The sequence below is a fragment of the Micromesistius poutassou genome (assembly GCF_964030765.1).
Source record: "Micromesistius poutassou genome assembly, contig: SCAFFOLD_5475, whole genome shotgun sequence".
Lineage (NCBI taxonomy): Eukaryota > Metazoa > Chordata > Actinopteri > Gadiformes > Gadidae > Micromesistius > Micromesistius poutassou.
This window is the reverse complement of record NW_028179188.1, coordinates 1-15,933: the sequence shown is the minus strand read 5'-3', so window position 1 is coordinate 15,933 and position 15,933 is coordinate 1. Positions and strand designations below refer to the sequence as shown.

Genomic DNA, 15,933 nt, shown 5'->3' with positions numbered 1-15,933 from the left:
GGGCGAGTGAGAGGGATCACATGTAAGGGATATTCCACCTAGAACGAGCCAAAGGAACAGAGAGGCTTTGATGTTCCTCACACGGCCCTGAAACGAGTTGAGTTTGTGATGTGCTGTCCTATCCGAAATACGGGACAGTCACTCCGAACGACCGCTTGAATGGCGCCGTCTAAAACAGCTGTTAGGACGTATCCGCAGCAAAGAAAGGAGGGGGGGGGGGGGGGGGGGGGGGGTGGGGGGTAAACAAGAAGTGGGTCGACTGTACGTCAGACGACCGTCAAAGTAGCAGTCGGAGAATGAAATGCTTTGGGATGCAGGGGCCAACTGTCACTCATCAAGGCCCCTGTCACTCTTACCGTTAAGCCGATGTCCGTCATGGGGGAGAGGGGGCCGGGGCCTCTGATTGAGCTGTGTTTGGGGAGAAACCAAACGCTGTAATAAAGTCCCCTTTCTACCATCCGTCAACCTCAAACCACGGCGCACGACGTAAGCGACAAAACCTCAATCATCAAATTGCTTTTAAACAAAGACGTCCCCGTACCTGGAGCGTTCAGGGCAAAGTTTTAATTCATTCTAGTTGCGGTCGCAGCCCGCAGCCCGCTGCGGCTTGTCATTCACCCCATTCATCTTCAGGGAACGGGACGTGCGCGCGTCAACCGCGTTGTCACGCTCCGGCTCGCGCGCCACCGACGCATTGCGGCGGGCAATTAAAAGATCGAAAAGCAGAGAGACGGGCATCTTCGTCGTCGTTGCCCTCGCGCACGCTAACGATATCCATCGGCACGTCACTCCTCACTCTTCTTTCAAAGGCTTAATTAAAACCCTCCTCCTCCCCTCGTTAAACACTTCCCGCCACCGCTGCGCGGCGGTGCTGGGCAGACATCAGAAAGATGTCGCTTATCTCGGTGCACATATTGTCGGCTGCTTTGGGTTTCTTCGTCTGTGCCGGGCAACAACTCCGCCGGCTTCCCTTTCAGACCACACGGTCCGGGCTCGTGCGGGTCTGCGCTCCATTGTAGCTCTTTTCCTTTTTCTCATCTCTGCCTCCCACACGGCCAGGTGGGCATTTCAACTTTCGACTTTTGAACCGCACGTTCCCAACAAATGATCTCTCTCTTTCCCTCTCGCCCTCTCTCCCTCTCTCGCCCCTCAGATCCAGCGTATCGAGGAGCTGAACGAGCTGGACATGGAGCTGTATGACTACGCCCGGGACCTCTTCCAGCAGCGCTACCAGTTCACCGGCAGCGCGAGCGGCGCCAGCAGCGGCTGAAGACGCGCCTGCAGCCGGGCCACCGGGGCCTGGGCCTGGGCGTCGGCCTCTGGCCCTCCCGGGGCCGGCCAGGGGGGGGCCAGCTCCCGCCGGGGCCCGACGCGGATGGGGACGGCGACGAGGAGGGAGGCGGCGGCGGCGTGAGCGTGGGAGGCGGAGGAGGAGGAGCAGGGGGAAGGACGGAGGAGGTGGGGGGGAACCGACTCCCCACCGAGGACTACATCAACCAGATCAACCGCTGGTAGCGGGGGGGGGGGGGGTGGAGGGTGGGCGGAGGTCCGGCCCACACACACACACACACACCGCTGCCACGCTCACACTCTCATGCAATCAAACATGCATATGCAAGCACTGAGCGACACACACACTGGCACACACACACAGTCACACACATTGACACACACAGTGACACACACACTGACACAGACACACTGACACAAACACTGACACACACACACACACACATACCAGTGGTATAGTGGGTGAGTCAAGTGGGTGGGGGCACTACATCAAGGTGTTGTCGCGGCGACGGAGGGACGGACAACCAGGCATTAAAGGAACACTAAGTCTGGGCAGCCAGGCGGTTGCTATGGTGACCCAAGGCTTGCTGGCGACCGCGTAACGTAAGAGTTTACCGGCTCTGTTTTTTTTGTGTTTCTTTCTGCTTTGCCCAGTAATCAGCATTCCCTCGATCACCTGACCTCCCCCACTATACTCTCCCACTATACTCCCCCCCCCCCCCCCCCCCCTCGCCTCCCCAGCACTACCTCTTCACCGTCCTCGTCACCTGAGGAGGAGAGGAAGAGTCCAGAAGTTTTAAACTCATTTTATTGAGCTCTGCTTCTTAACACACACACACACACACACACACACACACACACACACACACACACACACACACACTTCTCTATGACCCCGGTGGAGGAGAACTGGTGACAAGTCTGTGAATTCCTTTACCCGTCCTTGAAGAGGACCGGTGTACTTCCAGGATGTGAACTTTTCAAAGTTAAATCCCAGAGGGGGTGAGAGCGTTCCTCCACCCTTTCTGGAAGGCTTCTGATCAGCTGTGTTGAACAAACGAAAAGAGGATTGCGACAGTACAGAAAAAAGACTGTGAAAAAAAATCAAAGAGCCGGACATAGTTATGTTATAAAAAAAGAAAAAAGCTTTTGCTTTGAAAAAAATAATCTGCCTCCATTTTAAACCATGAACATGATTCTGTCATATACAGTTAGGATGTTGTTTGCATTTTAGGATCAATGAAACTGTTTTGTTTTTTTAATGCTTACTTTTTTTTTGTTTTAAGCTAAATTGTAATGACACTGAGACCAATATTGCTGCCTACAGAAAAAAAGTGATTCCTTTATTTTAGATTTGTATTTTGTTTTATAAAATCAAAGGTAATGGATTGGACAGATGTACAATGGACCATAGCCATTACTAAAGCCTTTTTGTGTGTGTGTGTGTGTGTGTGTGTGTGTGTGTGTGTGTGTGTGTGTGTGTGTGTGTGTGTGTGTGTGTGTGTGTGTGTGTGTGTGTGTGTGTGTGTGTGTGTGTGTGTGTGTGTGTGTTTAAGATGTCCCGATGCATTTATTTTTATTTCTCCTTCAGCTTCAGTCAAACAAACAAACATTTCTGACAGTTCCACCCACGCACACACGTGTGTAGACCGACCCAGAGAGGGAGACGCACAAAAGGCAGCTTCTTCTATTGGTTTGAGAGGTGAGCGTTGAGAGCTGAAAAATACAAAGGTTACTGTGAAAGCTGGTTCTGTAACTGTCCATCACCATGGCGATGTGAACCACTTAAAGTGACGGTTGGCATTTTGGCTCCCTCTCTCCGGGGAAAGGAGAAGGCCCGCCCACCTCTTTGGCACCATGGCGACCTGTAGGCCATCCAATCGGTTGTTTGCCAGAGATGGATTCGAGGCGGTGATTGTTAGTCCCAATTCCGGTGTAACCCGTTGCTCATAACTATTAACGGTTAACATGTCAGCATTATATTAGTGATTTATCTGACTACTGTGTGTGTGTGTGTGTGTGTGTGTGTGTGTGTGTGTGTGTGTGTGTGTGTGTGTGTGTGTGTGTGTGTGTGTGTGTGTGTGTGTGTGTGTGTAAATACAATGTACAGTATACCTTTTTGTTTGGCTTGTTTGTATGCGGTTGTAAATAGTGTGGCCGCAAGAGAATGACTGTGTGCTTATGAGTGAGTGTCCAGTTTCATGACCAATACCTTGCCCATTATTTTTATTTACGGTTTTAGACCCCACCCCCCCCCAGCCATCTGACTATTCAAGTGTTCCAAACCAACATTTCACTCTTCCTCCTTCCTTCTCTCCTTTTGTCTTCTACTCTGTTATTCCAAGAGAGCTTTTCCTCTAAAAACATCTGCGAGCGGATATAGAAAAAATAGCCAAGAATGTGTCCGGCGATATGTGTGAAGCATCCCACTGAGAGAGAGAGAGAGAGTGAGTGCTGAGGAAGGTTTTTGTCCCTTTCATGTTCGAAAAAGCTCCCTATTAAAAGAAAAAGAAAACAATTTAGCAATTTGAATCCTCCACACGTCACCTGAGTGCCGCGCGTGTCAGGTGCGACGTGATGAATGGGGCCGAGGTGGGAGAAAGAGGCAGCAAGGGGGACAATGAGAAGTGTTGGGACGCAGCCAGGGGCCTGCGTCCCAACACTTCTCATTGTCGCCTCTCATTGGCCCCTTTTGTGTCTTCAAGAGACGCACAAACAGGCATGGTGAAAGAGGACACCGAACGCAAAAGCTCTTTTGTTGCTCTCCTCGGCTATCGTGTTCAGAGATGTCGAGGAGCCATGAGAGAGAGAGAGAGAGAGAGAGAGAGCGAGAAAGAAACCCAGTCCCCGCACATTCTGGTCCCAGACTCCGATAAACCTTCACCGAGCCATAACGGGGGCTGGCGTGGAGACCTTTCCAACTCAGTGTCCATCGCACTATCCAACCCCTACCGTCCAGAAGCCCTGCCACACCCGTGTAGGGAGCCGTGTGTTTGTTCCTCGTCGTGTTTCCAGGGCGTGAGATATAGGAGCGGTGGTTGTGCGTAAAGTGGACCCCGTCGACCTCTCCAAAATGGTCCCGTCTGACACACACACACACACACCACACACACACACACACACACACACACACACACACACACACACACACACACACACACACACACAACACACACACACACACACACACACACAACACACACACACACACACACACACACAGCCTATAGCCGACCTGAAGCTCTTGTGGAGAAAGGGGCCCCCGTTTGTGAAGCAGACATCCATTCAAGGTCTCTGCCAAAGCCATGCCACATCCCAGCCTGAAGCTGCAGTACATCTGAACAAAGCAACCAATCCCTTTTATTCTTTTTCTTGTTGTTGTTTTTTTTGACTCGAATGATTCCAGAATTTTAAGTGTCGACACCACGATGGAAACCAGGCAGTTTGTTGTTTTTCGGTTTGGGTTTTTTGCGTCGCCACACTATGTATCTAATGTCTTAATACCGCCTCGTCAACATGGACTGCAGAGGTGATGGAGTAGGTGAGGAGTGAATGTAATAGGCTCATTGTTAGACCGCTGAGGGCGGCTCTGTCCTCTGTATGCAACCTTCTCCTGTTCCTTTTCTTCTTATCGCAAGGTTGAATCATCAAGCCACCGATTAAAAATGATTTCATTTTTATAGCCCCTGATTGCATTGTGTTTCGTCTTATTTGGAGAATGTCTGCTTTTTATTTGCCTCGTCTTCCACTTATATTATTATTATTCACACTTATTTCTAGCATACTGCTAAATACAAAAAAAAAGAGAGAAAAAAGCCTTCATTCAGAGGTTGATATCTTCTTGTTATTGTCGCTCCTGGTTCTCTTAACACAAGGCCTGCGTAGGATCACACTCCCGCTCTCCGTTAACACACATCCAGACGGCTCAGAGTCGGGCCACTTCCACCCCAGTCAGGCTGCTGCTAATGGTCGTCTCTACCGCTCACACACATTCTGGTCACAGGACCATGACCCCATAAAGCAGCACCCCCCCCCACTCCCTTACAACAGCCTCAGTCCTGTCACCCTTGATCTACAACCTTATTCAATTTGCAGACACTACAGCTACGGCTAAGGTACACACAAACACTTCCTCCTATACTATGGTTGGGTTGAACTTTGGGAATAAATAACATTCCATGCCCTTGACGGGGGGGGGTGCAAAGCATTGACCTTTGCCCTCCCATCTCATCGTCGGCACGGTAAGCTCTCAACTCCGACCTCTCCTGTGACGGGGGGCAGTGAAATAATTTCCCTGGACGACGGGAAGGACGAAAGCAATCTGGCCGGAGGAAACAAGGACAGCGAGAGAGACACTGCACCCCAGGGGCCTGGGAGTGAGACGGGAGGAGAGTGAGACAGGAGGTGATGTAGAGAGCAGTGAGACAGGGGGAGAGGTAGAGAGTGAGACAGGAGGAGAGGTAGAGAGTGAGACAGGAGGAGAGGTAGAGAGTGAGACAGGAGGTAAAGTAGAGAGCAGTGAGACAGGAGGAGAGGTAGAGAGCAGTGAGACAGGAGGAGGTGCTGTCTGTGGGGGGGGGGGGGGTACAGGAGGAGAGGTGCTGTCTGTAGGGGGGGGGGGGGGGGGGGGGGTATAGGAGGACAGGCATCGCTGGGTTCGCTCTCCACCAGCTGGTCCGCGTCGCTCTGCAGCGTCCTAATCCTCCTCACCGCTCGGGGTCAGCGTCCGTCTGAGAGAAAACAAACAGCAACCAACTGGCTACTGCAGAACGCTGTGTGTGTGTGCGTGCGTGAGCGTGTGCGTGTGTGTGGGTGTGTGTGTGTGTGTGTGTGTGTGTGTGGAGCTCCCTCTCCAGGCCACGAGCCATGCAGAGTGGTGAGTGATTGTACTCCTCTGGCTGCAGTCCATTAATAGACGGTCACTCCGGCCACAGCTCCTCATCCTGAGCTTCCACCCCCCCCCCCCCCCCCCCCTCTCTCTCTTTCCAAGCAAACAAAGGCTTTGGCCTTAATATCTCTACTTCCCAGCATGCTGCTGGGCTGATGGGTTCATACCCGCTGCATCCCTTCCCCTGCAGCGCAGCCGGACTACCGCAATGCTGGTGGAGTGGTCTGTGGATGAGGCCGGGGGGGGGGCCTGTGGACGGAACCAGCGGTATAACCATGGTATGCTCTACCAGTGATTTTGACAGGGGTCAGCAAGTAAGTTTGGCCTCGGGCCAATTTTTTTTGCCAGCCAGTGGGTGGCGGGCCAGAACATTATCAAAGGCCAGCTAAAGGAATTGATAGATTAAAATGTATCTGGAATTTGCCACGCAGGCCCGTCAGATGCCTACCACACACTAGATGACGCTGAAAAGACTTTAAGAAGACTAAAGTCTGCCACCATCTCACATGATAATGAACTCACACCAGAGTTTTTTAGTCACTTAGTCATTTAGCTTGATTATTTTTTATTTGGGACTGTCGACATTTCGATATTGTTCGATATTGTCTGACAAAAAACAAAAGACATCACTTCAGAATAATCTGGGGGGCCAGTTATGGCCCGCGGACCGCCATTTGCCAACCCCCGGTTTATGGTACGAACACCCCGGGACGACACGCAGACCGGCTGCATGCCAGGTCTGGTGTTTACAGTGTTACTAAAGCCAGCCGGCGCGACACAATAAGGATGCAAGCACAAACATGTGGCAACGAGCAAAACAAACAACGGAAAGGAGAGATTTACATGCTAATACTAATGGCACTGCACCTATCAGGTTGAATAAATACGGGCTGATGGCCGGAAGCCCAGACTGTTGATGTACTCGGGCCACTGTTTTGTTTGGCGTAGGCCATGTTGTGAATTAGCTTTACGTCGGTGACCCCAACTGACCCCCATTATACCGCCAGGGACACATTTAATTAGCGGGAACTCACGTGAAACGACAAAGTGTATTAATATTAATGGAGGTTTAATTGAGGTCGTTTTGGTTCCCCCGCTGAGGAGTCTAACCTCCAAAATGGCTGACGTGTGACAGTCCGGGGGGAGGGGGGGGGGCCAACACCTCAGGTTAGCCATTTTGTTTTTGACCCCGTGGAGGAAGACAGTCACCTGCCATAACTCATCTCAAGATGCCCCCTTATTGACAGACAAACAGGCCCAGTGTGTGTGTGTGTGTGTGCGTGAGTGATTGTGTGTGTGTGCGAGTGTGTGTGTGTGCATCCACGCCTGTGCGTTTGCATGTCAGTGTGTGCCTGTGTGTGTGTGTGTGTGTGCTTGAGTGAGTGATTGAGTGCGTGTCTTTGTGTGCGAGTGCGTGTGTGTGCAGCCACGCCTGTGTGTTTGTCTGTGTGTGCCAGCATGTGTGTGTGTGCTTCAGTGAGTGTGTGTGCGCGAGTGCATGTGTGTGTGTGTGTGTGTGTGTGTGTGTGAGCATGTGCCTCTGTGTGCATGAGCCTGTGTGTGTAGGTGTGTGTGCGTTTACATGTAGGCCTACAGACCAGGCAGTCTGTGCTTTATAGTGAAGGTCAGATCCAACAGGATAATTACTAGCATGGGTTTTTTATATTGCCTATATACTGTGTATATATATATATATATATATATATATATATATATATATATATATATATATATATATAATGTTAAATCAAACCATGAAACTGCTCTCAGGAGGATCCACTGTCCACCAATTTAATTTAGGCTGCAGAGCGAGTCAATGAAAAGCCAAGAGCCATGTCCTTCTGCCCTGGGAATAGGGCTCCCTTCGTCCTTGTTTCAGAACGACCCCACAACAGGTAGGCAGCCTCACCAGTCTACAACCCCACAACAATTCATCTACTGCAGAGGTTGTGAAAGTATAGCATATCCATCTCCATTAAAAGATCAGTCATGTGTTAACTGTCGATAATGTTTAGGCTGCATTTTGTTATTGTATTTATCTCTTGTCTCTCGATCTCTTGTCTCGTGCTGGATGACGTAGCCTACATGGCCGAGAATCGGATAAGATTATCCTGTAGTGTGTGGTGTTCGTCTTGTGTTCTAATCTTATGTAGGATCGGAGAGCAAAAATCGGCTGCGATTCTCGTTAAGTGTGTGGTGTACTCCGACTCAAAAATCGCATAAGATAAAAAAAAATCGTGTAGTGTGGGGCAGCCTTAAGATCATCTGAGACCAATCTGTTAATTATCCCCAGAGTCAACACGAAACATGGGGAAGCAGGATTTAGTTACTATGCAACAAATAGCTGGAATAAACTCCCTGAGGATTTAAGACTTGCCCCAACTCTGACAGCTTTTAAAACAAGACTGAAGACTTTTATGTTTGCTTTAGCTTTCTGCTAAATCTTAAATCTACAATGCTTCTATTTTATTTATTTATTCATTATTTTATTTTATTATTAACTTTGCCTTTATTTGATCACTTTTTAAAATGCATTTCTTTTAACTCTGCCTTTCTAAAACAAAAATTTTAACTTTGCCTTTATTTTCTATCTATTTTACTTTTTACTTAACTATTGTTTTCTTTTGTTGTGTGACAATGTTTGTGTGTGAAGCACTTTGAGTCTGCCTTGTGTATGAAAGGTGCTATATAAATAAAGTTGCCTTGCCTTGCCTTGCCTTGCCTTGCCTTATTATTATTGAACTACATTCCGTTGTATCTATCTATCTATCTATCTATATTTATTTATAATGATGAATATATTTATTCATCATTAGCTTATGTTATAAGATAACCAAAGCGATCCCAGTCTATTTTAATGTTAGTTTGGCATCAACTAACAGCAGACCGTAGGGGATATGTTTTGCATATCTCCTGTTTTGTTGTGAATCAACGGATGCAAATGCAGGAGCATGCGTCACCGTGGGAAGCAGTTATACCGTAACGACACAACTGCGCAAATATCCTTTTGTTCGGCTATTTCGTTGATATATTTCATTTCCAGCCAGTTCCCATCCATTCTCACTAGAATCTAGCCTATTCAAAATGCACCTGTTCAAAATGCACCATCTAGTGACTAGATGGTGCATTTTGAACAGGCAGCGTGACGCATACCCTAACCCAGCCAGAGGACCCTCCCACTCGGCTCGGATCATGGCTGCAGCAGGACTCCGCCAAGCCGGCTTTGGTAAGCATTTGTGTTCGCTTCCTTACCAATGTGTTGGACTTCGCGGAATCAGTCGCCTTTCGTCTAAACGAATGTATTGGTGTGCGTGATGTTGCGTTCATCAAAGACAGAACCCGAGCTAAATGATTAGCGAGTGTGCAGCTAGCTGCAGTGTCTCATTGCCTGACAGAGCACTTCATCGCTCGATTTCAGCCTCAGGGTTAATTATGTAGTATGTGAAGACCGCCACCGATCCGTAAGAAGAGTGACCTATTAAACTCCTCACGAATGACAACGATAGTGTGTATAACAGTCTTTATGGCTAGCATGACAGCTCTGTGTGAATTGTACCCGGAACTGTCCGGATGTCCGTACTGAGAGCTGATTGGACGGATGAGCCACGCTGAAAGCTCCCATTGGACGGAGCTAATGTTGCTTTTAGTTTAATAACAACAAGTCTCTAAATGTACGACAAAGCTGTCCTACGACTTTTGTCTATTGTTAAAGACCAAATGTCCCCATTTTTTATTTTCTACATTTTGGTAAACAGCCTCACAAGATCAGCTTTGTTACCCAATCTTAAATCAGCGCTCATCCCCTCGTTTGCCATTCGTTCATTATTCTTTTGGGCCCTTTAGAGACTGTAACTGTGATTAACGTTCATCCATATTCACTTTATTTGACTTGACTTTGACTTTGCACACAGGGACACGTGTAAGAATGTGGTTGCTGTGGGTGTCCCTGCTGTCCGCTCTGTCAGCGGTGTCTGGCAGTGCAGACTCAAAGGCTGTGACCACCACCCTCACGACTAAGTGGACCGCCACTCCTCTGCTTATGGAAGCCAGGTACCCCCATGCACCCCTGCACCCCAAGGCAGACCCTGCATCTTATGACATAACATAGGGGCAGCATAGTCTAGTGGTCTGGGTGTAAGACTCCCAATTTAGTTCACCTAAACACTTTTGTCTAATGGTCACTTTGGTCTGTCATGTAACGTTTAAATAATTTGACAAATAGTGGCAATAACGTCAACCTCAACTGTCTATAATAGATCTGTCTTTTTCTAAATTGATCCTATTGAGTATATACATTTCTGTATATGTTATTTTTTCTAAATGTTTTATATATATTGTGTTCCTATAACTGGCTTGTACTTTATACTGTTGGACCTTAATTTCCGGTCTAGTCAATAAAATATGGGTTATCTTATCTTTTATCTTCAGGCAGTGTTTAGATCAGGTCATTTAATATTCCTAACATGATCATCTGAGTAGTTAGCAAACCAACTTACATGGTCGGACCCGAAGCCTTGTTATTCATGTTAACACATCACAAACCTCTGTATCTGATGGCTGCTCTTCTTCGTCCTCCTCTTCCTCAGTGAGTTCCTGGCTGAGGAGAGCCAGGAGAAGTTCTGGGACTTTGTGGAGGCCAATCAGAACACAGAAGGAGACCATGAGGGTAAAGCCTCCCCATGACACTCTGAACTCTGTTTCCACTGGTTCCTCGTTTGCTGTGAGCAGCTGAGATTCTGCTGATTCGGATGTCCCTGGCCCAGAGAACAGGGAACACTAGAGACATTAAAACATATGGTAGCCTAGGGATCCCTAACTTTTCGCTCTGTTTCTGACCCCAGCTATTTACATTTTGCTGCATCTGCTTCCACACACATCGTTTAACCTAATCAACATCTGTCCATACGGCATATGTCTCAATATATAATATACATAAATTCCCACTATGCACTTTATTGCCATTGTGCATGGATGCTGAACTGCATTCTGTTGTCTCAGTACTCTGTGCAATAGAGGTGTAACAATACACAAAAAAAAAATTTAAGTCACGGTTCGGTATGTTTTTCGGTACAGCAGTTTTTATTATTTTATTTTTATTAAACAATTGGATTTTGATTTGATTTATTAAATTGTATCAAACCAATGCCTTACACAAATGGAAAGACATCAAATACAATTGAGGATAAAAACACAATAAAGTCCAGGACTTTTTAATTTCCATTGTGGTCCTCAACACAAAACATCAGGACAAGACAAGACACTCACAGAGTGTGTGCTAATCAATAAAAACTTTATAAAAAAAAAAACGTTAGACCCGTACCGACAAATTTCGGTAGGAATGAGTGAATCGTTACACCCCTACTGTGCAATGACATAAAGTGGAGTCTGAGCTCATCATATAGTCATGCTGTGTGTGGACCCTCCTTCCAGACACGGAGCAGGCCTACTATCAGATGATCCTGAAGAGGGCTGGCGTCCTCCTCAGCTCCGTCCATCTCAACATGCTGAAGTTCGCCCTCTCTCTCCGCGCCTACTCCGCTACAGTGCACTCCTTCCAGCAGGTGTGTGTGTGTGTGTGTGTGTGTGTGTGTGTGTGTGTGTGTGTGTGTGTGTGTGTGTGTGTGTGTGTGTGTGTGTGTGTGTGTGTGTGTGTGTGTGTGTGTGTGTGTTTACATCTACATTAAGGGCATTTAGCAGGCACTTTTATCACAATGCTAAGTACTATTTTTAAGTGCAAGGACGTACAGCATACAATAAGTGTGTACATACAATATTTCTATGTGTTTTGGTTTTCCTGTGTGTGTGAACTACTGCTCTTTCGGTCCCCCCCACACCCCCCAGATCGCATCCAACGAGCCCCCGCCCCCCGGCTGTGCGGCGTTCTTCAGCGTTCACGGGGCCAAGGCGTGCAACGCCCAAGACCTGGTGGGGCTCCTGGAGACGGCCCCCGCCAGGTGAGACACAGGGAACCCAGAGGTCACCCTCATCCAGTAGCTCAGGGCCTGGGGGCTGACTCCAGAGATAGACCAAGAACTTAACTTAAACCCCCCCCCGCCCCCCCCCATCCTCATACAGAGGATCGCTCCTTGTTATTCTAACGGAGCACTTCACTCAGTAAGAGCTGAAGAATGGTTAAGACGTTTGTAACTAATTACACTCAATAAAACAATATCGTATATATAGTAACGTATTATATTCTTAATAATATTATAATAATAATATCTCTTAATTCCAGCCCCTTTTAACAATATTGGTGCAATAAAACAATATTATTAATATTATTATTATTATTAATATTATTAATAGCTCTTTAAATCTTAACTCCAGCCCCGTTTAACAATATCGGTGCACTAGAACGACGTCTTGTTGAGATGGACTGAGGACTCTCCACTCCCCCCTGTCCCTTCCAGACCGAAGCCGTTCCTCTTCAAGGGCGATCACAGGTTCCCCGGGTCCAACCCGGACGCCCCGGTGGTCATCCTGTACGCGGAGGTCGGCTCGCCGGCGTTCGGCAGCCTCCACCGGGCGGCGGCGGCCCAGGCCAACGACGGACGGGCGCTGTACGTCCTCCGCCACTACCTGGCTGTAAGTGACCCTAACCCTGACCCATTACCTGGTAGTGAGTGACCCTAACCCTAACCCATTACCTGGCTGTGAGTGACCCTAACCCTGACCCATTACCTGGCTGTGAGTGACCCTAACCCTGACCCATTACCTGGCTGTGAGTGACCCTAACCCTGACCCATTACCTGGCTGTAAGTGACCCTAACCCTAACCCATGACCTGGCTGTGAGTGACCCTAACCCTGACCCATTACCTGGTAGTGTGACCCTAACCCTGACCCATTACCTGGTAGTGAGTGACCCTAACCCTAACCCATTACCTGGCTGTAAGTGACCCTAACCCTGACCCATTACCTGGTAGTGTGACCCTAACCCTAACCCATGACCTGGCTGTGAGTGACCCTAACCCTAACCATGACCTGGTAGTGAGTGACCCTAACCCTGACCCATTACCTGGTAGTGAGTGACCCTAACCCTAACCCATTACCTGGCTGTGAGTGACCCTAACCCTGACCCATGACCCTAACCCTAACCCATTACCTGGCTGTGAGTGACCCTAACCCTAACCATGGCTGTAAGCGATTTGAAAAAAAAATCAATCTATTTAATTTTTTAGTTTTTTTTCATATTGCAAAAGAAAACCTTGGCATCAGGTTTTTAATGTTCTGTATTATTATGAAGAACATTTATCTGAAAGAAGGTAAGGAAATGGAGCAGGTTGTCACGCTGTGGAATAGAAACAGATCATGTGGGCTACAAAAAGGTTTATAGAGCTGCCCTTTTTCAACCCCTGATCCCAGCAGGAAGATCTGCCCCTCTTTAGTCAGTCATAGACGCCGTTATCCAAAGTGACAGTGTCAGTGAGTAAAACCTGTTATCATTAAGTAAGTAGGGGTTAGAGGCTGCAGGCATCGCGGAGCAGAACCTGTTCCTTTTCTCTGGAAGCCCAACACAGCCAGCCGCCCCACCGGCGTCGCAGAGACTCTTACACAAGGATTGGGCTCCTTGTGTAATTATGATAAATATTCCTCCCCATCTGTCTCTGCTGCCTGAATCCCCGGGACGGCCCAGAGGTGACACCCCGTCCCCCGCCCTCCGTCCACACAGGGGGAGTCATTAGGATCCATTAGTGTCCTTTTACATTAGCCCGCAACAGCTGGTCCTTCCGGACTTCTAACCTGTAGGATAGGCGCTCTCTGTTTCGGCGCCGCAGTGGTGAAACGAGCTCTCTGCCGATGTCAGGACCACAGAGTCACTCACCAGCGCAGCGAAAGACTTAAGACTCACTTGTTCAGAGTTCACCTGGACTCTGCATAGCCTCCCCCCTTACCCCCAGCCCCCCCCACACCCCCACTAGAGCACTTATTGTATGTCATACGTCCTTGCACTTTAAAATAGCACTTAGCATCGTGTAGCATCTTATCCTCGATGTCTTTGTTGCACACAGGGAAGGGCTGAACCTAGCAATTGTCAGTGCTTGGCACTTGGTTCTATGAACATCCTTACTGTACCTACAGTGATATATTGTTACTCCTTCTTCTGACAAATGTACTCAGTGTAAGTCGCTTTGGATGAAAGCGTCTGCTGAAGGGCCTAAATGTAAATGTAGGACGCGCCGTCGAGAGGAGAACAACGTATCAAATGTCAAGCTGCTGGACTCAGCTGTTGTTGGCAGGGTGGTGTAGTGAGGGGGGGGGTCCACGTGGGTCTGATGGTGGGCAGCCTTGAGCGAGATGCCCAGACTCCTGCCTGCCGCCTCGTGCCGTTTACCTCTTCACGCTCCAAGTTGTTTTGGATGCAAGCGTCTGCTAAAGACTAAATAGTACATCATGAATACACCTCTCTTTCTCAAACGATATACTTTGATATTTCAAAAGATTTAATGGTGATGATGTATTTAAAATAAGTCTGTGCAATATCTGTACATTTTCAATGCCTAATTCAGCCTTAACTGAAATGAGGGGTTCTTATTCAAAATAATGTGTTGAATGTATGTTATCCTGTCAGAAAGTCATCCATCCACACCCCTCCCTCCCCCCCCCTCCCACAGAAACCCAGCCCCAACAAGGTGTTCCTCTCTGGGTACGGAGTGGAGCTGGCCATCAAGAGCCAGGAGTACAAGGCAAAGGACGACACCCAAGTCCAAGGTACACGCACCTAGAGTTGTTCCGATACCGATACCTGTATCGAAAATTCCTCCGATACAGCCTAAAATGCAGTATAGGATAGCGGCGATTACGCACGTCTATGCACCGATCCGACACCATCACGTGACTGGCTAATTTACTACCCAGGCAGAGAACATCACAAACACGTGCGGTGTTACGTTGCGTTCGTTAACGGCCTGAGGTGGAAAGTCGGAATGGGAAACGCGTCATCTCCGACCATCTCCGTTTGAGCTACCAAGTCGGAAAACATGGATGCTCACGCTAAACTACAAGAATACAAATGTATTATTCTAATTCCAGATTATTAATGTAAATGTTTTAGTTCTGAAGAAATATTTTGTCGATAGGAAATGAACCGACTTGTGCTATTGGTAGTCGCACTCCTAGATGCTGTATCGGCATGTACTCGGGATCGCCGATACTGGCGGTATCGGAACATCACTCGCATGCACACACTCGCCGAGAGAGGGGGACAGTGTGGTCTGGGGTTTATTTCTGATTGGTCTGTGGTCTCCAGGGGCGGAGGTGAACGCCACAATGATCGGCGAGAACGACCCGGTGGACGAGGTCCAGGGGTTCCTCTTCGGAAAGCTCAAGTGAGTCATGAATCCCCCCCCCCCCCCCCCCCCCCCCCCCCCCCCCCCAGCCTCATGAATATTTAGCAGACCACTTCCAGCTAATTGCACCAGTACTGTGTGGGCTGTAGTCTGTCCCTCTCTCTATCTGTCTGTCTGTCTGTCCCTCTCTCTCATCATATCATGCAGTCATTTTCTTCCCTGTTTGCTCCGTCTCTGTCTAGCTCATTCTTGGTGTCTCTGTCTTCTCACTCTGTCTCCCTCTCCATCACATTCAGTCTTTTCCACGCTTATTTGCTCTAACATTCTCTGTCGGTCTGTCTGTCTGTCTGTCTGTCTATCTGTCTGTCAGTCACTCTCTCTCGCTCTATCTGTTTCTGTCACTCTCTCCCTCCCTCTGTCTGTCACTCTCTCTCTGTCTGACTCTCTGGCTCTATCTGTGTCTGTCA

General features: G+C 48.3%; 1 protein-coding gene across 1 annotated transcript; it reads left to right on the top strand.

The window, feature by feature from the left end:
* Nucleotides 1–9,348: 9,348 nt before the first annotated feature.
* Nucleotides 9,349–15,505, top strand: LOC311373043 (UDP-glucose:glycoprotein glucosyltransferase 1-like; the record flags this gene model as incomplete). Its single annotated transcript, XM_084489900.1, has 8 exons — nt 9,349–9,404; nt 10,090–10,228; nt 10,765–10,844; nt 11,609–11,739; nt 12,020–12,132; nt 12,589–12,763; nt 14,792–14,888; nt 15,427–15,505. Coding segments are annotated over exons 1-8 (848 nt in total), but the record flags the coding sequence as incomplete, so codon positions are not given.
* Between the last annotated feature and the right edge of the window lie 428 nt (nt 15,506–15,933).